Raw genomic sequence first — 22,048 nt, forward strand, 5'->3', positions numbered from 1 at the left:
CTGAAAGTGTGAAAAATATCAAGCGATCAAAATATACAATTCTCCCACTCAGATCTTGCCACATCAGATCGTATGCCTTTGGTTTTGAATCAAATTCATGTCTCAAGCAATCTCTAACAGTCAAAATCCTTATCCCAAAACCTCATCCACTCCCTCCCTCTCCCTCCACTCATTTCCGCTCTCTTTTCCTCCATACCATAAGCCACTAAGCAAGAAAAAGATAAGACATTCACAAAAATAGCTACAGAAACCAAAAACAAGATAGCCAGAATTCTCTTTTCTCTTCTCTTTTGATCTCTGGCTAGAGCTGCGGGAAATTCGCTGCCAACATGTCTTGCTCAAATTTGACAATGTGGGTGTCCTCAAAGCCATCCCTTTCTGACACTTCTTCACTCTCTTTTTGCTCTTCTCTCAACCCTTTTCAGCTTCCTACTCACAGCTCAGGCAGCAACAGCCCTTCAAGATCCTCTTCTGCCACCCCAATTCACTGCAATCTCCGCGATCTTCGAACTCGTATAGATTCTGTGAAGAACACACAGAAGATCACCGAGGCCATGAAGTTGGTTGCTGCAGCTAAAGTTAGGAGAGCACAGGAAGCTGTTGTCAATGGTAGGCCTTTCTCTGAAACTCTAGTAGAAGTTCTTTATAACATAAATGAACAGCTGCAAACCGAGGACATAGATGTTCCTCTCACTAAAAATAGGCCTGTCAAGAAAGTTGCTTTAGTTGTTGTTACTGGCGATAGAGGTCTTTGTGGAGGTTTTAACAATAATATTATCAAGAAAGCTGAATCAAGAATTGCAGAATTGAAAGATCTTGGAGTTGATTATACTATCATTAGCGTTGGGAAAAAGGGCAACTCTTATTTCATAAGGCGGCCTTACATTCCAGTTGATAGATTTCTTGAAGGAACTAATCTTCCTACAGCTAAAGAGGCTCAAGCAATTGCAGATGATGTATTTTCACTCTTTGTCAGTGAAGAAGTTGACAAGGTTGAGCTTCTATATACAAAATTTGTGTCACTAGTTAAGTCCGATCCGGTCATTCACACCTTGCTTCCACTCTCACCAGAGGGAGAGATTTGTGATATTAATGGAAACTGTGTAGATGCTGCTGAGGATGAGTTCTTCAGGTTGACAACAAAAGAAGGGAAGTTAACCGTAGAAAGAGATGTGGTTAGGACTCAAACCGTAGATTTCTCACCAATTTTGCAGTTTGAGCAGGACCCAGTTCAGATACTTGATGCCTTGCTACCTCTATACTTGAACAGTCAGATTTTGAAGGCATTGCAGGAATCACTAGCCAGTGAGCTTGCTGCTAGGATGAGTGCTATGAGCAATGCAAGTGATAATGCAGCAGAATTGAAGAAGACTCTTTCGATTGTTTACAATAGGGCGCGCCAGGCAAAGATTACAGGAGAGATACTGGAGATTGTTGCAGGTGCTAATGCTTTAGGCTAAGTCATTTCTGCTTCTACATGGGCGTCCTCTTATTCATTCAAAATATGCTTATTTAATAACAATTATGAGATAGGAAATTTTTATTTTTTTTTCCCCTTCATCCATTCGAATTCTGGGATTGCTTATAAGACTGTGTGCACATTAAGCAGTGTATTTTGGAACAAGCCACCATTCTGCTTATCTTTGTATCTCGACCTTTTTTTTCTTGTATCCATACTACTACTTATATTGCCTGAAGTTTTCACTTTCAGGGTGTTTAAATGTTACTGCTCTATGTTGAACTAAATGTATAGATTTCTTAGAGCAGAGAAATCCTTTGTGATGGAATTATGATAATTCAATAATACAAGATTGAGAAAATCTATTGCTAAATGGAATTATGATAATTCCCATTAATATGAAAAGTGTAGCAAGTAACATCATTAGGATTAATGATAAAACCCAAAAATCAAAGTCGATCTTCGTGGATCATACTTACTGATTTAGTGGAGAATTTCCATTGTATGTCACTGGTTTTAGACAAAATACATGGTTCCACCCTCTAAATTTTACAACCTCCAACACCCTTTCAATTATTATTTTAATGTATGACACTTCTTTAATTTTTATTTATTTACCTTGTTTAACTTCTGTTTCTAATCTCTATCATTTTTGTACAAATATTTTAGATTTATTTTAATATTATGAAAAATCTACATAAAAATATTATGTTCAAGAGTGAACAAAGTGTGGTGGCTTGAAAATAATAATAATTAAAGAATGCAAAAATCTAGAATTAAGTGAACATCTATTTCTGGTCACATATCAGACAATTATTTCATGCCACTTGGTTTTGTCAGAAAGTGTCGAATAGGATAGGAAGGCTCAGCAGCTTTATGGGCCAAGAGTGGCGGCATGGAGCCTTTTGTATCTTCTCCAAAACGAATTACCCTTTTTCCAAAATCATGCAAATTTTTTATTTTATCTTTTCATGTTAAATCCTATAAAGGAAAAAGCTGTAATAAATTAAGTACACCAACAGCAGCTATTAAATATTATTATTATTATTTAACTTTAATCCACCGGCTCTAACGGCCACGAAACCGTGAACCGTCGGTTCATCAACTGCTGGTCAGATTTTATTTATCAGTTTTCCTGGACATTCTTAAACACTATATTCCTAGTGTGTTTGTTTCCCTAGAAAAGCTGCCTAATGTGTTTGATTGCTTGTCAAGTGAGATTTTTTCTTTTAAAAAAAAAAAAAATACTGAAAGTTTATGCATGAAAATCGTATGAAGAAGCTAATGATCAATAATTTTTAGGTCAAATAATGGATCAGGCTGGGGCTTACCAGTAAAATATTCAGGCCCAACTGAAGCCCTGAATGGTCTGTGGTCTTTGTTAAGTCACCATATAATAACAACAACATGCCAACTTCCTATTTGATGTGTCAATTTCTAACTCATCTAAGCCTATCAGTAGATAACAGCAGCCTCTTAAAAAGAATAAACACAAAAACCAAAAATCGTTTACATTATATATTTTCAAATTTTGAATTATTGATCCACAGTGTTTTTGAATTATTATTCTGGCTAATCAACATTTTGTTTTGAATCAAATATCGAGATTTCAATATATTATTCTTCTAAAAACATAAATAAGGCAAAACGTATGAACACTTAAACTTTAGTTATTCAGTCATTTTAATGTTTTAATTTTAATTTAATTTAATAAATAATTGAAATTTATCTTTTAATGATTTTTAAATACTTATATGCAGCACATGGTGTTCAGTAATCCTGATGAATGATAGATTATCAAAAAAACTTCATTGATTATTGATTAAAATAAAAAAAAAACTCCCATTCAGCGGCTAAAATTGCAACGTTCTTTTTTCATATTTTTTTGAGAAAAGACTATTTCTTTTTGCAGTTTTATCAGCTAAGTACGTTAGTTGATGCTTGATATTTATTCTTAATACGCGCGAAGTTATAGAGAAAGATTGATTCTTGGATTAATGGGTCAATAAAAGAAGTGATATCTTTCAGTTGTTTCTATTTTGGGTTGTGTAGACTATCAAACTATGGAAGTGGGTTTGGCAGTACAGAAACCCGTCAGTTGTAGTCGGGCTGTTTTTCACCAGAGAACCCTTTTCAATATCAAGCCATTTCTCGGGTCTTTTCCTCATGTTAAATCTAGCAACTTTTCATGTGTAAGTTCTTTTGTTTTGAGTTCGCTAATGATTTATTGGCTTCTTTTAGTGCCATTGCTCATATCAATCTGTGTATTTTGATTGAATTGTTATTCGGCTGTTGGCTTTCTGGAGTAATATGTGCTCCTTTTTATCTTCTCTTTTTCCAATGTTTATCTTCAAATGGTGTTTTGCTGTTGGTTATGATGAGGTGGTGTTTTTTTTGAAGCTATTGTATTTATTTTTTGATGGCGCGTAATTTGCTTTTTGCTTATTGATCCAGCCTCGTGTTGTTTTTTTATGGAAATAACATTGGTGTTTTGCTTTGTGCTGACAAAGATTTAAAATCTGAATCTGTGATTCTAAGCAGATTAGTAGAATTACATTATATTAAATTTACCCTTTTCTGAAACTCTGATTTAATATGTTTAGTTTCATCTTACTTCATGGGGCAACAAATACCCAACAAGTGGAGTTTCACTCATTGTTGCTGCTGCTGCAGGTTTGTTTTTCAATTTTTCTTGTAAAGAAATTTTTAAAGGATAAAAAAAGAAAGGTGTTCTTATTGGAACTGTAATTCTTTAAGGTCATTTCAAAGGACTTCTAAATTTGGCCTCTACAGATTTTTCTAAGAGGAGACGGAGAAAAATGTCAACGGCAAAGTCTAGAGGTCCTGCTCCAGAAGGATTCACACTGAAAACTCCTGCAGGAACAAGCACCCAGAAGAGAAATTTACAGAACAATGGAGATAAAGAGGATTCAGTAACTCTCACTTCTAGTGAGATTGTGGGTACCAACAAGAAAACACCTGAAACTAAAGATCACATAGATGAAGAACAAGAATTCGAACTTACTGTGGATAAGAAGGTTATTGAAGAAAAGGTAACAGAAGATGTACCGTTGTCCCTTGCTAAAAGCAATCAAGCCATGGAAAATGGAAGTGTTGGTAATGTTGGGAATGTGAATATGTCAGCTGATGAAATTGCTAGAGAGGAAAGACAGTTTGACAATTTAAAGAGTGATCGCTTTGTAAAAGAGGAAGGTTTTGGGACTGATGACAAAGAAATTGAAGACACTTCTCTAAAATTAAAGTTGGAAATGGAAGAAAAACGGAAACAAGAAATTGAGGGTCTAGCTGAGTATAGTTTCTCAAGGGGTAACAAATTATTTATTTATCCCCTGGTTGTGAAACCTGATCAAGACATAGAAGTATACCTTAATAGGAGTCTATCCACACTGAATAATGAACCAGACGTTTTTATTATGGGAGCCTTCAATGACTGGAGATGGAAATCTTTTACAATAAGGTTGAACAAGACACATCTAAAAGGGGATTGGTGGTCTTGCCAGGTTCATGTTCCGAAAGAAGCATATAAAATGGATTTTGTGTTTTTCAATGGGAAAAATGTCTATGACAATAATGACAAAAAGGACTTCTGCACAGCTGTGGAAGGTGGAATGGATGCATTAGCATTTGATGATTTCTTGCTTGAGGAAAAGCGAAGGGAGCTAGACAAACTTGCAAAGGAGCAAGCTGAGAGGGAAAGACAAGCAGAAGACCAGAGGCAAAGAGAAGTGGAGAAGGCTGCAAGTGAAGCTGATAAAGCACATGCAAAGGTAGAAATTGAAAAGAGGCGAGAAATATTGCATCAGTCGATGAAAAAAGCTTCAAGTCCTATTGATAATGTGTGGTATATTAGGCCTACTGAGTTTAAAGGTGAGGACCTGGTCCGATTATATTATAACAAAAGTTCAGGTCCTCTTGCCCATGCCAAGGACATCTGGATTCATGGGGGATGTAATAACTGGAGTGATGGGTTGTCAATTGTTGAAAAGCTCATTTGCTCTGAGAGAAAGGATGGTGAATGGTGGTATGCTAAGGGTATGTATGAATGTTTTTCTTTAATACAGTAGTTGTGTACCTCTGAAGATTCTTTAGATGAAAATTAAAATAAATATGTGAGTTGCATATGAAGGTGCCGAAATTTGGCAGCCTAAAACTTGCACATTTACATATTATGTCTTCTTATTCTCACATATCACTAAGAGCTTTTTTCAATTGAACCTTTTGCTTGATTTCTATTGTGTTCAAGCTTCTCCTGATGAATGCAGCAAGGTGCTGGCAGTTAGTGAGTGAAGTTTAACACACATAAATCCAATCTGCTTGTTCCATGAACAACTAAAACTGATTGTGGCTGGGCTGTTGCATTATATCTATGTATTTAGTCTCTCAATTATACTCTTGTCAAAAAAAAAGCGAATCCGCTTTTTTTTTTTTTTTTTTAAGACTCTAAATTTTATTTATCCTAATAAAAAGACTTTAACTTCATTTTTCTAGTAATTGGTCAAACTTGAAGAAAAAGTATATCTAATTGAATTAAAATTTTCAAATTGAACAAAACTATTAATTTGTTAGAAAAGAAAAAAAAAATTTAGTAATTCTTTGCTTTTATCTTATGTAAAGGAAAATATTTCTGATGTAGCTTCTCTTGGTGAATCTGGCAGCACTTCCAGTGCCTATCACACTAGTTTCTGTGACAACATTCAAAACCCCATTGAGTAAACAAAAGCATAAGCACATAGGTTGTACATTTGAGATTATTGAGAAATGCTATACGAGGTTTAGATTGTGATAACATGGTAAATGTTATTGAAATGAAATAATGTTCCTTGCAGTTTTCCTTATCTTTCTTTATCGGAATGGAATCAGATTTCCGTATGCTAATGGGGAAGGATTGATTATGTGTATCCGGAAATTGTTGTCAGATAATGTCCTTTTAGTGTTTTGATTTGTAATTTTGGGGCTTGGTTTTATCTAGGCCTTTTGGCCGCATAAACAAGTTTTTACTCTTGAATAACATATCAATCTTCTTTATTTGAATAGTTTGGTTAAGTAGAAAAATCTCTCAATTATTCTTCTCTTCTTAGTACGGATTATTTTCATTTTAATATTCTGTCTTCCCCCTACACCTTTATGGTAGTTCCTAAAGAATGCCATATGTGAATTTACTGTTTCTATTTGGATATAATGATTGGTATTGTCATATACTCAATATCATATATTTTTCTGCAACCATGTGTTTGCAGTTCTTGTACCAGATAGAGCCATCATCTTGGATTGGGTCTTCGCTGATGGTCCACCTCAGAGTGCTATCGTGTATGATAACAATCAGCGCCAAGATTTCCATGCAATTGTGCCAAAATCCGTTCCTACAGAATTGTTTTGGGTTGAGGAAGAGCACCGTATATATAGGAAACTACAGGAAGAAAGGAGGCTAAGAGAGGAGGCAATACGCGCCAAGGTCAGTTAGCTTGTAAATTCATGGCAGTTAGATTATAGTCTAGACCTTGCATTCATTTTTTTCCTGCTGAAGAATATAGTTCCACATGGGAAAAGTATAAGAAAACAGAGTAATATATAAAGAGAAGATTGGTCTAAGCATAAGCCAATTAGTTTTGTGCAAGTGATGTTCAAACCCCATATTTATGGCCACTGTCTGAGTTTGTTATGGAACCTTTGATGACCTGGCTTATGGACTTGTACAACAGTCAAAGGTAGGTTGCCTTTTGTTTGCTTCTCCCATATCTAAAATGCTATAAGCTAAATTTTGTCAAAACTTGATCTCATTGTTCAATGTTATTTTTCATTACCAAGTATGCTAAATTTCTTTTCCTTGTTCTCTTTTTACAGGCTGAAAAAACAGCACATATGAAAGCTGAAAGAAAGGAGAGAACTTTGAAAAGGTTTCTGCTGTCTCAGAAGCATATAGTTTATACTGACCCTCTTGATGTTCAGGCAGGAAAAGATGCGACAGTTTTTTACAATCCTGCTAACACAGTTCTCAATGGTAAATCTGAAGTTTGGTTCAGAGGTTCATTTAATCGTTGGACTCACCGGAATGGTCCATTGCCACCTCTGAAAATGGTATCCGCAGATAATGGTTCTCATGTCAAAGCTACTGGTAATTTTCATTTTTAGTTCTGTTATTTATCTGGGTACATTTTCAGTTCCATTTTGAAGTTCACACATACCAGAAAATAGTCCTAGAATGAGTACATGTATAAAAGCACCTCAATAAAGAAATTGTTGTGTCAAAGCTATTGGAATTTTCATTTCCAGTTCTATTATTTATCTAGGTACATTAATAGCACAACAATTTTCTTTATTCTCGTGCTTGCATATATGTAGTCATTCTAGGACTACTTTCTGATTTATATTAACTTCAAAATGGATTGTTGATAGTTCAAAATGAACAGTTCTTACTTCTTGGGCATTGGAAGTATTATTATAAAGTTCATAGATTAATATATTTTATTTGGTTGCTTTTAATCTAAATTTGAGCTCAGATATTCTTGTCTCCCTGATTTTTGTGTCCTAAGTCCTTACAGATGAGTCAAACTTTGATGCATGATTTTATCGATTTGATCAGGAAAAGAATATTCTAAAATGTTTTATTTTATCTTTTTCTCCCAGTCAAGGTTCCATTAGATGCATACATGATGGATTTTGTATTCTCGGAGAAGGAAGAAGGTGGAACTTTTGACAATAAAGATGGCGTGGACTACCATGTACCTGTGTTTGGGGGGATCGCGAAGGAGCCACCAATGCATATTGTGCATGTTGCTGTTGAAATGGCCCCAATTGCAAAGGTAATTTTAACTCATTAACCTTATCTAGAGCGTGATTTTTTTATAACTTTTACTCATTAACTTTATCTAGAGTGTGGTTTTCTGGAAATAAAATCTTTTTAGATATTTTGATTCCCTTCGATTCCTGCAAAACATATTGATGTAAAAAGTCGTCATCAGATGCTTCAGCATATTTTCGCTCAATTCTGGAGCTTAAGCTATATGGAAAATGATATTTATTACTACTTAAAGGGCCCAAACATTCTACGTCAGTGTGGTGACCATTGTAGAGTATGGTATCATAGGGATATACTAGTCACTGTTGGAATACGCATGTACATTTTGTGTTTACTAGATAAATTGTTACCATCTGTCTTTTGGAACTTACTGAAGCCTTTTTATATTTGCTTGTCTATGTTATGCAATATCTATTGCAGGTTGGAGGACTTGGTGATGTTGTGACTAGTCTCTCACGTGCTGTCCAAGATTTAAATCATAGTGTGGACATCATTCTTCCCAAGTATGACTGCATGAACCTTACCCATGTAAGCTTCGTTGCTGCTTCTACTGTAGATATTACTACTTTCCTTTTCTTTCTATTGGATTTATAGAATTTGTCTGAATTCCTAAAATATTTTTTGCATCTTGTAGAGATTGTAACGTGTATTTTGCTCATTTGAATGTCTGTTGGGGTCCTTGTCCTGCAGATTCTTGGCTTATTAAATATTCATTCTATCTGTGATCAAAATTTGTAGCATATAGTAATTTCTAATCCTATTCAAGAACATGTTTCCTTTCTACAACATCCCCTATGAGCATATGCCAAACTATGCTTATTTGTCAATATATGCTTTTTGTTTTTTCTTTCCATTGAAAATGCAAGCTTGTTCTGTTTAATCTGCCTCTTATTCTGTAATAATATCAAACTCTTATGCAGTTGCACAGGAACATAGTAATAGTAATCATCACGGTCTTTTTTCTTTTCTTTTTCTTTTTGGAGAAGAACGAAGCAGTCTTATCGAACACTTCACTGCAATGTGATCTGAGTTTTATCAATAGACTATAATTTATTAAAGGTGCATGTTTTCAAATAGGTGAAGGACATTCATTATCAGAAAAGCTATTCCTGGGGTGGTACAGAAATAAAAGTATGGTTCGGAAAGGTGGAAGGTCTTTCTGTCTACTTTCTGGAGCCTCAAAATGGGTATTTCTATGCTCTGCGTCACCCTCAAAATTTTCTCCTCTTATATAGTTAATTCTCGCACATGTATTATTCATTCATGTCATGGGTTAGTAAACCACATTTGATATTCTGTTCTCTGCACATGGAGTTTCAAAATGAATTAATTTTCTTAAAACTATATCACATTTGTTTATTTTCCTCTTGAAGATGTGTGCATGCCTGCATACCTGCATGGGTATGCTTTGGGAACGATGAGAACTTTGTGTATAAATTGCTTTCAGTTCAGTGTAGGACATAAGAATTATCTCAATTTTCTAATATTCCTTACAACTGTATCTAATTTGTTTGGGTACTAATACTTTTCAAGAACGAAGCGCATGTCAACACTATAATTGCTCTATTATTTGCATTCAAGAAATTGAAGATAAAGGATACATTGTTTCTTAGGATTAGAGGGTGCAAATAAATGCTGCTTCCGAACTGGAAGACTTGGAATATAATTCATCCACCAATGGGGCTAAATTTGATGAATTAAAGTTTCGAAATTATGCATTATCTGTATGCTAAATGGATTCATAAATGCCTTTGTATATTTTATTATCAGTTAGACATTTTAAAGAGTATCATAACATTGCTGCTTGAATTTATTTCTTTTCCAAAGATTCCCTTTGCCGAAGGGCATAATATTCCAGATTTCATCATTGGGTTTCACTATCTTTGTCTTTATGTTTGATGAACCAATCAAACAAGGGACATCTCTTTGCTGTATCTAATCCTACTATTTAGGCTTAGAACCTGTGCGTGCAAGTTTTGAATTATTCAAAGAAGAGAAACATATACCTAGTAATTTATTTTCCTAACTATATCTCTGGTCCTGACGGTTGATCATTTACCTTCCCACAAATTTAAAATAGTCATGTCCAACAATATTCATGGTGACGTTCTCGCTGCAGGATGTTTTGGACTGGTTGCATATATGGCTGCCGCAATGATGGGGAGAGATTTGGTTTCTTTTGTCATGCAGCTCTTGAGTTCTTACAACAAAGTGGATTTCATCCTGTAAGTTTTATGACTTTACATATATTTCACCATCTGACTTTTGGTAGTTTTGTAACAACAATCTCGGCGAACAGACATATGTATTTATGATGCTATCCGTTACAAAGATTTGTTGAACGATATTGGTTAGACTTCTCACTCTTAAGGATTAGTGTTATGTTGACACTGTTGTTGCATCAACAAAGACTGCTGATACTGACATGTGTATGCCAGTATAAAGTAGATTCATATTCAAATATGGAAGCATGGTCATACATGCAAAATAACTAATTATATGTAGGAAAATGCTGTCGTTAATTTACTTCATGTGTCCAAATGTCAAATCATCTTTTGCTGTTGTTTGGCTTCCTTGGTGTTACTGCAGCCAGTTCATATATCAGATGAGATCTGCCTTTTTTTTTTGTTCGTGCATATGATTAAAATTATTTAGTTATGTCAATGATAAGAATCTTTGATCCCATAGTTCCATCTGTGTTAATAGGTGATTTACACTTGCAGGACATTATCCACTGTCACGATTGGTCTAGTGCTCCAGTTGCATGGCTTTTTAAAGACCACTACATGCACTATGGTCTTAGCAAAGCTCGGGTTGTCTTTACGATTCATAACCTTGAATTTGGGGCAAACAACATTGGCAGAGCTATGGCATACTCTGACATGGCTACAACTGTGAGTTCCTAAATTTTCCTTTGTTTTAATTACATGAATTTGCAATCGCCTTTATTCATGCTAAGGCAATTAGCTTTTTTGGGACGTACAGTTAGTCCAAGATGTTACATTAACATTTCTAACCTACATCTAAAATTCTCTTGATCCTGATCTGCTGTTCCTGTTCACTTAATTTAAGTATGCGTTCATTATTCTTGTTCTTTTATCTATCTTATTTCATTTCAATTAAATTGAAAGAAAAGTAGTATTTGTTATCAATTACTAAGATGCCTCAGTAATCTCATTACTGTGCTAGTAATATCATGAGAGGACTCAATGTAATTGCTATTTTAGTTACATACTTGGATTATGCTTGTAGTAAGTAAATTAAAATGTTGACTTAGGAGATTGAAGCATTTTTGCATCCAAATCTAGGATCATAATAGACTTTAATCGTCCATCTCTATTAATGTCTTGAATGATAGGATTAAGCATCCATTGCAACAAAGAGGAAGTTAGCACATGGTCTTTCGTGATATCTTAACAGATTCAACCATGTGCTGCTGCAGTATCTCAGTTATTTGTTATACCTGCAGGTATCCCCCACATATTCAAGGGAGGTTGCTGGAAATTCTGCAATAGCTCCTCATCTTCACAAATTCCATGGTATACTGAATGGAATTGACCCAGACATATGGGATCCTTATAACGATAAGTTCATTCCTGTAAGTGGACTGCAATGTTGTTTTGGAATTTCTCTAACAAATTTTCTGAATCCTTGAATTAATTGCAACTCTTAACATTCAGATTTATTATTAATTTTGAAATTAAAGAATAGTCTGCCAACTACATGATCGTGCATGTTGTAAATTTCTCATTGATTCCCCATCTTTGACTGCACTTAGAACTTGAAATTCTCGTCTTCTTGGAGGTTTAGAGAGAGTGAGGGACAGAGTCAGCATAATGTAGCTTAATGCATTTGTTACATGTGTCAATACAGGTAGCTTATACATCTGAGAATGTTGTCGAAGGGAAAAGAGCTGCAAAGGAGGCTTTGCAGCAAAGGCTTGGTTTAAAGAAAGCTGATCTGCCTTTAATTGGGATTATTACTCGCCTGACACATCAGAAAGGAATCCATCTCATCAAGCATGCAATTTGGCGAACCTTAGATCGCAATGGACAAGTTAATGTTCCCTTTTAACTTTGACATTTCTCTTGTTGTTTGCTGTTTATCAACATGTTCAACACCATAAAATGAACTTGCATCTGGTGTCAGATCCTAAATACAAAGGTAGCAGCAGAGATTGTAGTTCTGTAAGTTCCCCATATAAGCAATATGGGATATTGAAATCGTAACATTGATGAAATTTTGTATTCTCAGGTCGTATTGCTTGGTTCTGCTCCAGATCCTCGGATTCAGAATGATTTTGTGAACTTGGCCAACCAATTGCATTCTTCTCATGCTGACCGTGCTCGCCTTTGTTTGACTTATGATGAGCCACTCTCGCACTTGGTATATTCTCTTGCAAGTTTTCTCAGGATGCATGTTTACATGTCATATTGGCAATTTGGCCTCGACTTCTTTCTTTTCTTTCTCTCTATCTCTCTCTCTCTCTCTCTCTCTCTCTCTCTCTCTCTCTCTCTGACTATTGTCTGTCATTTGTTAGATATATGCAGGTGCTGATTTCATTCTAGTCCCATCAATTTTTGAGCCATGCGGACTGACGCAACTTACTGCTATGAGATATGGTTCAATACCTGTTGTTCGAAAAACTGGAGGTCTATTCATTCAGAGCTATTTTTAATATCTCTATACCACCTTAAAGATTCCTGAAGTTCCATAAGTTCTCCTTCAACTCTAAATTATGGCATTGGATGCTTTTTCTCTTCTTTTATGTGCATTGTTTTTCCCTGTGCATGTTCACTCTCAAAATTCTTTTACATTCAAAAAATATTTTCATTTCCATTTTCGTTGCAAACACACTATCTGTGCAATACCAGACAAGTACTGTGGTGAGTACCTAGCAGCTCCAATATACTTAACTCTTCATTTTGATTTTTTTCTTATAGGACTTTATGATACTGTATTTGATGTTGATCATGATAAAGAGAGAGCACAAGCACAAGGTCTTGAACCTAATGGATTTAGTTTTGATGGAGCTGATGCTGCTGGCACTGATTATGCTTTGAATAGGTGAGCATAAGATGTTTGATTATTGGACTGGTAAATACATTTTTGTTTAGTAGTTCTTTTCAATTTTCCCCTTATTACCGTGATTTAACACTAGAAATCATTAGTTCCCTTTAACTGGACTTAGACTCTGAGCTCTTGAGTACCGACTGTATGCAATAAACTCAATAAAACAATTAGAATCTTCCTGTCAAGTTCTATTCCCTGGAAATTTATTCTGCATATTTTTTGCACTATATCTGGTAAAGAAGCCAAGATGCTGAAATGATTTGTTTAGGCTACTTCTGCTTGCCACGTGTTGAAATACCCTTCTCTCTCTCTCTCTCTCTCTCTCATGCATCTGTGAGGGAGCACATAATAATATATGGGTTTTCTGTTTTTCAATTTCCATGTATTAAATTTTCAGGGCAATTTCTGCATGGTATGATGGACGGGGGTGGTTTAACTCATTATGCAAAACGGTGATGCAGCAAGACTGGTCTTGGAATAAACCTGCTCTTGATTACATGGAGCTTTACCATGCGGCACGCAAGTGAAAAGAAGAAATTTAGTTAGGCCCAAAAAGAGTGACATGCTGCTCAATCCTGCACCATAATCTATCTGTACAGGTTTAGTGCCTAGTTTAACTTCCTCTTCTTCTTCTTTCTTTTTTCTCCTTTCATTAAACAGCTTAGCCATTGCACATAAATTGTCGAACGAAAATAAATTGAGGTGACAACTTTTAGAGCTTGACATGGCTCATCCATTTTTATGTTTTACTGCAGAAAAGCAGAGAAAATTTTGAATTTTGTTATATGAAGCTGAACTGGTTTTCATGTCACTACAATGTAAATTAGCATCACCTTAGTCATCAAAGCATTATCATGGGACAGTTTGGCCTCGTTTGTCAAGGCTGAATTGAGGAATTGGTACATATTTGACCACTAAACCATTCTCTCTATATCAAGGGTTGACACAACCCTGGCGTGGGTTCAGAACATTTTGGTCAATTGGCATATCAGGAAGTGCCAGAAAGGCCTATTAGCCTTCATTTTCTTTTCTCTTCTCTTAACTTCTCACTTGAAAAACAAATGCCTTTTTAGATTTGTAATTGTGGATGAGTTGGGCAATTTTATGTGACTTCATACGTGAAAACGTCCCTAGTTGGCAATCACATCTTTGCCTTATTAGCCACCAATATTGCTGGGTGCTGAAGTGACTAATACTTTTTTTCTGTTCTCTTTTTTTGGAGAAAATGATAGTTTTTATGACTAATTGTGGCCTTGTAAATTGACAAGGGGCAACATTTGAGATGCAAATTCAAACTTGTTAAGACCCCACTAATCACCCAAAAAGAAAACAGGAAGTAGAAAAGATGTTAAAGTGTGCTTATTTTATCTTATCAAAAGTTTAGCATGAAGATTTCTTTCCTTCTTGGATGGTAGCCATTGCTTCTTCTATGTAATGATTAAAGAGGCTCTTGATAAGTTGGTATCTTTTATTTTTAATTAAAGTCTCTTACTAGGATTCCACATTAAAATCCAAAAACGTGTTATTTATTATGCCCTAATTTTGACTTCAAAAATCTTAATCCATGCAGATATATCATTTCATGATGACTATTTGATCCTATATTTTATGGATTTTTATCGTGTCTTCCATATTATAATAACTTGGAATAAAAATATGTTAGCAATATATAAGCAACACGTAACTTCGATTTTGAAAAGACCACGAAGTATCTAAAACATAACGTTCTTGTATTGGGAAGATCTTGGAAACAGACAAATAAGTGGCTGTAGTTTAGTGGTAAGAATTTCACGTTGTGGCCGTGAAGACCTGGGCTCGAATCCCAGCAGCCACAGTCTCTACTTTTTATAGCCTTCTTTTTTTATTTTTTAAGATTCACCTTTTTCTTTCTAATTGTATAAGTATATCAAAAACATTGTTTAATATCCATGCATATATATATTAAAAAAAATATGTAATCGCTGTCTATGTCGAAATAAATTTTTATGACTTTTTGTTCATATATATATATATATATATATATATATATATATATATATATATATATTGCATATTGGAAACAAAATGAATATTTAAAATGATAAAGTAATCACTTTCTATGTACTATAAATATATTAATGATTGTATCAATATACTCAATCTAGTAATAATAATAATATATTTTGATTTAAATTAAGTTTTAAGTTGAAATTCATTGGCATCTATAACATTTTTCTAACAAAAAGGGTACCAATGATTGCTTATAATTAAATCTTGCAAGTTGTATGGGGCCAATTTGTTATGGGATTTGAAATTGGTAATGATGTATACTTAGAGTTAGGGATGTCAACCCCACAAACCATATAGACAAGGACATTGTTTATTATCCTTTCTTCTTTGATTCTATAAATTTAAGAAAAATCAAGAGTTTTGAAAATAATAATAATAATTGCAGTCACGGTGTTCCAGCTTTTCAACTTTGATGTTTTTTTTTTTAAATTAAACTGTTGAATTCTAAAATTGTGTCTTCAACAGGTGTTTCTGCTATATATTTGTTTTTTTTTCTTTCTTAATATTTTCATAGGGTAAGAGGAGTAGGTTTCTTCTCGACCCACTTATTGTTTTGTTGCTGGTCCATCTGAATCTAAAATCAGGATTAATTCAAATTATTGGGTCTCCTTCTGTCTGCAATGGAATAACTGATTTCTTTTGAAAATTGAAATTTCTTATTAATTTATTTTTATTTAAAACAAAAAAAAAGGTTATAAATATTATATATAAGGAAATGGGTAGCATTGCCACGTATCATTTATGTGATAATCTTAATTATTATAAGGATGTACCTTTGCAGCAGCCTGATTTAATGTACTGCTCTTAACATAATTATTGTAGGTGGTACAATTTTAACGTATGCTCCATTCACATCACATGTTTCGTGTTTCTATTTGGCAGTTTTGGATTGGATTATTAATAATATTTGATTAAAGGAGAGTTAAATTTAAGGTTTAGCAGTAAGATATGGAAATTAATGTTGTGGAAACTTGAGATTGAATTCCAATTTCCAAAATAAGAAGAAAGCCAAAGGTGTAGACAGATGAGTGACATATGTTTGTAGACAGAGACAACCCATAAAATAACATTAGCATGAACCACAAGCAGAAGCAAAGCATCACATATTGTTGATGTGCCCAACTGCCCTTCTACTTCTTCTTCCTCATTCTCTCTCTCTCTCTCATACGTGGGCCTTTTTTTAATATTAAAGTGATTAAATTATTAAAATAAATATACTTAAATATGCATCCTCCCAATTATTTTTATACGTAGAAAATACTATTCTTGCATCATCATCATCATCTGCTGCTTTTATAAATATGTCATATTCTATCAAAAACTGCATCAATAATGTTACATTAGCTAATATTTCATCTCCAGGTATAACATGTTAAGCTTTCAAAACAGAACCACAAGGTTAAATTGCAAGAATTAATATGAATTTATTGAGAGAGTTATAGGAGACTGTTGATTTCCCTTGAAAAGGAACATTTCATGATCTCAAACGGCAGACTTTCCAGAAAAAAGAAAGATTAAATTATTACGTAGGTAATGGATGCAAGACTTTGGATTTGTTGAGAAAATTTATGGGATTATCCTCTTTAAGGATAAATGTATATATATATATATATATGATGATGACCACATAGTTTGTACATAATGAAACACCAAATTAAAGAAGAAGAAAAAAAAAAAAAAAAAAGAGAAAGAAAAAGAGAGTTGACCCACAAACTTATCACAGGTCATTATCCAACAGAGTCCCACATCTTGATTTGAGATGAGAAGACCTCTCACCTTACCCAACCCCATCTCCGTCCCTGACCTGAACTATAATTGCATCCATTGATAACATAAACAACAAAAAAACAAACAGATAATAATAATAGCCCTCTTTTTCTCTTTCTCTGGCCTCTGCTTTGCTAGCATATACTATACTGTCTTTTTTTATCGATCTTTATCTGCTGTAATCCCCAAAACCCAGGAAGCATTGAAGAATGGAAGGAAGTATTCAATAGATAGGGAGTTGAGTCACAGTTACAGAACCCATCCAAAAAATAAAAAGTTTAGCCTTTTTACTTTTCTTTTTAAAACTAAAATAAGAAAAGGTTCTTGTTTTGTTCTTTTGGCTTGCTTCACACTTCCACATAAATACTTTCACACTCAGTGTTTTCTCTCTGGATAGTGGGTGGCGACGAGTGACTGCCTAATGAGATATGAGTTGTAGTGAGTAAATTTGAGGATAAGGTTACTGAAATATGTGAGGCTGCTCTAACCAATCGCTTTTCACCACCTTTCCCAATCAAAATGCCAGACTCTTTTCAGTACTCAAATATAGATGCATTTTTATATTGTTTAAATAGTAAATAAAAGACATTTTTGTTTCCTTTAGATGCATTGTACATTACTCTCTGTATTATTTGCATAGAACCCATATCAAGAAACCTCTTAACCCAATATACTGAGTTGTATTTCTTTTTTCTAGAGGCAGTAATATGCTTTGACATGACTTGTGTTTCTGGGTTTGCTAAGTGCTTCTCATTTTTTGCCTCCCAAAACCTAACTTCTTCCTGTGGGCGTCTGGTTTTATTTGCACTAAAGCCGCTTATACCGTAGTGACCCATTTCCAGGTAAGAGGATAAAAAGGCAGTCTGCTGTAACTCAGATTCTAATCAAAACCCAATTCTAAATTTTCATTGTTTTTCTTTTCCATTTCAGGATTTGGTTTGATTAAGCCCATTTAAGCTAATAACTTCATTTTTTTTTTCTTGTCTTTTTCTCTTCAGTTGTTGCAGTATACCATTTTAAGGCCCTTGAAATCTGTGACTTCCTTTGGAGGTATTCCAGCTTCTCCCTTTGCTTTGCTGGTGGGTTAATATTAAGCAACCCATTAAAGACTAAAAAGAATTTTGTAACCAAAAAAGAAAATATCTTTTGAAAAAGCTCTGCTTCCTGGTGGGTGTTGGAACAGAGCCTAGGTAGATTCCTGATATTATTCTCTTAAGTAAAACCCCTCTCTTTCTCTCTTTTTGATTCCCAATACAATTTAAAAAACGAAAAAGAAAAAGAAAGAGAAAAGGAAAAATCAGTTATATATTATATCATATGTAGCGCCATTCGCACTTACTCCACTCTTTTCCATTTTACATATAAATGACAAAACAACCAAGTGTAAATAGAAAACTAAGAAGTGAAGTAGCCTTCCTTTTACTTACTCAATCTATTTATATTCTTAGCAGTAACTCTGCTGCTCAACAAATCTTCTCTCTTCCTCTGCCCTCGATTCTTTTATTTTTCTTTTTCTTTTTCATTGTAGCAAACAGTAATGGCAGATTGGCATGGTATGATGGGCAATAACAGTGTTGGTGGTTATAGTAGGAGGTCAATGAGAGACGAAGATTTTGAAGAAGAAGATATATGGTCAGTTGTTAAAGAAAGGGAAGACTCAAGTCCCAAGATTAGGAAATCTAAAGATAATTACTGTTCTTCCTCTCCTTCTTCTTCTGCATGGCGCTTGCATAGTGCACCAAGAATGATACCAAGAGCTAATATTGTTAGCCCAACGTCAGCTGGAGTACCGGCAACATCAACTCATGAAGCTAAAGCTGTTCAACAGTCATCAGCTCCTGTCAACATCCCTGATTGGTCAAAGATTTATGGTAAAAATACAAGAATGGGGTCATGGGCTAATAATGATGATGATGATGATGATGATGATGGTATTGTTTATGATGACGGAGAGGATCACGGCCATGTTAATGGCAATGGGTATTATTATAATTATAATAATAATAATGTTGATGTTAATGGAAATGATGATGAAGAAGATGAAATGGTGCCTCCGCATGAATGGATAGCTAAGAAACTTGCAAGAAGTCAGATTTCTTCTTTTTCTGTTTGTGAAGGTATTGGAAGAACACTCAAAGGAAGAGATCTTAGCAAGGTGAGGAATGCTATTTTGGCAAAAACAGGTTTCTTAGAGTAGTAATTAATATCTCATGCACAAACCAACTTCTTGTGATCATCATCATCATCAAGATTTCATCTTTCATCTTCCCATCTTCATCACCATCATCATTTATATCATTGCCTGAGAAGGGTCCCATGTAATCTTTTTATTTGTTTTTATTATTAATTATTGTTGCTAATATGGTATGTATTGTACTAGGGTGAGTAGAAGTCAGAGCTGCCTTTTTTTGTTATAGTTTTTTAGGAAGAGGGAAAAAATTTTAAAAAGAAAAGAAATCACTTTGGCAGCCTCTGAAGTTTTGTCTGGTAGCCTGGTAGAATGTGTTTTGGGTAATTGTAGTGAACCTGTAACAGGATATGTTGAAAAGGGATTAGTTAATCTCCAAAATCTTCCTATCTGCCCTTTGTCTGCTTTTGCTTTTTTTTTTTTTTTCTATTATTTATTAATTTACTAGTGTTTAATTTCAACAGTTAATTTATTCCTGTCTTGTGCACTCTCTTTACTGTCTTTTTCTCCCTTTGTAACTCTAGTTTCACATTTGCTCTTATTTATATGTTTATACTGGTCAGTTATTTTAAGATTAAATTTACTATACATGCATCGCTCGGTCTGTCACTTCTTGTTTTTACTGCTCAAAACATTGCATATTTGGTCATGAAATTGCCCAATCCTCACATTCCAAGTTTCAGGCCAATGCATGCCACTATCTTGTGCTCTTATTGCAATCACATCTGCAAGGATGTGTGTATTTCTTGTTTCTGATAAAAAAATGGTACAAGTAAATGCTCTTTTCTCGGGTTATGCTTTCTCAATCTGAAACGTATTTGGTTAACTTGTACAAAATACAAGACCTGCAAGTGGCCAAAATAGTTCTTCCTCTGGCACGTGAGTGGAAGTCCTAACAGGTTCTTGAAAGCTATATAGAATTCAAGATAAGAGGATCTTCAAAAATCCATCAACAAACCTTTTTTTTTTTTTTTTTCATACAGAACAATGGACCACATATTGAATTTCAAGAAAAAAGAAAAAGAAAAAAATTCGTCCTGCTTCTGGTCCTTGAACAGATTCTTGGCTATTCACATTGGTATCTAAATCTACAAACGCTTCAAAAAAAAAAAAAAAACAAAGGGTTCAAAAGATCATACAGCTCCACCAAATGGTTGGATTACTCACTTTTGCCGACAAGAACAACATGACATTAATCTTTGCAAAAATTCCCCACTCCTTTCCTCCATCTGTAACTTTAGCATATTGGGAGCATCCTCCATTTGTTAAAAGAGGACCACTACTCAAAAGAAAGTGATGCTGGCGTTGGGTAAGTGATGAGTGATGTTTCCATTTTCTTCCATTGTAGAGAGCTGGTCACTTTAGTTCATTATTTGCTTAGTCAGTAGTATACCTATTTACTTGTCTCCTTCTGTGACACTATTGATATGTGCCTTTACAATATTGGCAAAGGATGCACTACCCATATGCTGTTGCTAAAAAGTGTTTGATGATCATTTGTCGTTTGCTGCTGCTAAGTTACATGAAACATTAAGCCCTCCCAAAAAGAAAAATAAAAAAGAGAGAAGTCTGGTCTGAAGTTGGAAGCTTTTGTCCAAATGGAGATTCGATTGCATACAAGTACAACAATATATAGCTGCCCATTAACCTAAATTGTTGCTACTTTGATGAAAAAGGTAAAAGGCACCAACTTTGTGGTGATATATGTATGTATATAGGACTGCAGCAGGCATTGTTAAAAGCCAGTCATGATGTTTCACTTTTACAGCTAACCATGCACTTGAGACAATCACAACATGTTCACATTTTCCTTTGCCATAATTATAATTGGATTACCAGCCTTTGTGGCTGGCTGTGCTTCTAACTCTAACATAACATGCCGCCCATCTCTTACTGCAAAGTAGAATATATAAATGAGGCAGACCAGATGAGATGGCACCAACCCAATTCTCTAATTCCAACATTTGTCATCTGCTAATGTTTCTTACCTATGTTATATTTGGCTTCAATTCCATGTTATATATATTTACTTAAAATGGTCTTCTTTTTCTTCTTTTATATGATTTAGTTCTTGAAAATTAATTAAGCCAACACCTACAAAAGAGATAGAATATACTAAAATCACACCTCAGAACCTTTGGAGGGGCAGAATCTGTGAATCACCCTACTTTTTGCATCTATTGATAGAAATGCCAATGGAGGGTAAGTAGGGCTAAGGATTAATTTGGCCTCTTGATTTGGAGGCAATAGGCATCTTACCCAGATTTTAAATTTTCTTTTTCCAATTTACTTAATTTATCAAAAATAGTCAATTCACTCAGATCAAAGGATTTAACTCACAAAAAAAAAAAAAATTCAATCTATACTAATACCAAATGTATAGAAATATTTTTTGATCGAGTTAAAAAGCAAAATTATAAATTTTATATAGTTCGTTCTTAATATTTAATAAAAATTAATAACTATAAATTGTGATAATCATTATATTTTATAAAAATTATATAAATAATAAAATTTAAAATTAAAATATTTAACTTAGTTCTTGGCATATATATGATTAAATAATTTTTAGAATATTAACTTGTACATATATGATCAAACTAACCCATTAATTGATATGAATTTGGAAATGCGTAAATGTACTAGTTTAGATAGGGTATTTATACAAACAATCCATTATTCCAGTAGTTAGATT

At 34.2% G+C, this 22,048-nt stretch overlaps 3 protein-coding genes and 1 non-coding gene across 7 annotated transcripts; all 4 read left to right on the top strand.

Annotated features, from left to right (window-relative positions):
• The first annotated feature begins 144 nt into the window (after positions 1–144).
• Positions 145–1,746, top strand: LOC8284194 (ATP synthase gamma chain, chloroplastic). The gene has a single exon (XM_002518431.4). The coding sequence runs from the start codon at positions 330–332 to the stop codon at positions 1,458–1,460; it is 1,131 nt and encodes a 376-aa protein (XP_002518477.1). The 5' UTR covers positions 145–329; the 3' UTR covers positions 1,461–1,746.
• A 1,402-nt stretch (positions 1,747–3,148) lies between these two features.
• LOC8267446 (starch synthase 3, chloroplastic/amyloplastic) lies at positions 3,149–14,160 on the top strand. Of its 2 annotated transcripts, XM_048374262.1 has the most exons (16): positions 3,160–3,651; positions 4,063–4,132; positions 4,253–5,512; positions 6,718–6,932; positions 7,322–7,592; positions 8,105–8,280; positions 8,697–8,804; positions 9,354–9,463; positions 10,396–10,501; positions 11,000–11,170; positions 11,746–11,874; positions 12,150–12,332; positions 12,531–12,662; positions 12,817–12,928; positions 13,220–13,343; positions 13,747–14,160. In XM_048374262.1, the coding sequence occupies exons 1-16, from the start codon at positions 3,523–3,525 to the stop codon at positions 13,874–13,876; spliced, it is 3,426 nt and encodes a 1,141-aa protein (XP_048230219.1). In that variant the 5' UTR covers positions 3,160–3,522; the 3' UTR covers positions 13,877–14,160. The 2 variants fall into 2 exon arrangements, 1 of the variants encoding a protein (XP_048230219.1); XR_007215918.1 differs by lacking the exons at positions 12,817–12,928; positions 13,220–13,343; positions 13,747–14,160 and having other exon boundaries at positions 3,149–3,651; positions 12,150–12,440; positions 12,531–12,668.
• A 951-nt stretch (positions 14,161–15,111) lies between these two features.
• Positions 15,112–15,183, top strand: TRNAH-GUG. The gene has a single exon. It is a non-coding gene; the product is annotated as a tRNA-His (tRNA).
• Positions 15,184–16,858: 1,675 nt separating this feature from the next.
• Positions 16,859–19,814, top strand: LOC8284192. 3 transcript variants are annotated; one of them, XM_025157207.2, is made up of 3 exons: positions 16,859–18,007; positions 18,164–18,215; positions 18,701–19,814. In XM_025157207.2, exon 3 carries the CDS (start codon positions 18,703–18,705, stop codon positions 19,360–19,362), a length of 660 nt encoding a protein of 219 aa, XP_025012975.2. In that variant the 5' UTR covers positions 16,859–18,007; positions 18,164–18,215; positions 18,701–18,702; the 3' UTR covers positions 19,363–19,814. The 3 variants fall into 3 exon arrangements, with proteins under 3 accessions (XP_025012975.2, XP_002518475.2, XP_048230292.1); XM_002518429.4 differs by having other exon boundaries at positions 16,860–18,007; positions 18,694–19,814; XM_048374335.1 differs by having other exon boundaries at positions 16,861–18,007; positions 18,164–19,814.
• The last annotated feature ends 2,234 nt before the right edge of the window (positions 19,815–22,048 follow it).

The sequence above is a fragment of the Ricinus communis genome, chromosome 5 (assembly GCF_019578655.1).
Source record: "Ricinus communis isolate WT05 ecotype wild-type chromosome 5, ASM1957865v1, whole genome shotgun sequence".
Taxonomy (NCBI): Eukaryota; Viridiplantae; Streptophyta; class Magnoliopsida; order Malpighiales; family Euphorbiaceae; genus Ricinus; species Ricinus communis.

Excerpts from the sequence above, each read along its gene's own strand:
- LOC8284194 (XM_002518431.4), top strand. The coding sequence starts at position 330 with ATGTCTTGCTCAAATTTGACAATGTGGGTGTCCTCAAAGCCATCCCTT.
- LOC8267446 (XM_048374262.1), top strand. The coding sequence starts at position 3,523 with ATGGAAGTGGGTTTGGCAGTACAGAAACCCGTCAGTTGTAGTCGGGCT. Across the intron at positions 8,281-8,696 it reads AAATGGCCCCAATTGCAAAG|GTTGGAGGACTTGGTGATGT; the intron begins GTAATTTTAACT and ends TATCTATTGCAG. Across the intron at positions 10,502-10,999 it reads AACAAAGTGGATTTCATCCT|GACATTATCCACTGTCACGA; the intron begins GTAAGTTTTATG and ends TTACACTTGCAG.
- LOC8284192 (XM_025157207.2), top strand. The coding sequence starts at position 18,703 with ATGGCAGATTGGCATGGTATGATGGGCAATAACAGTGTTGGTGGTTAT.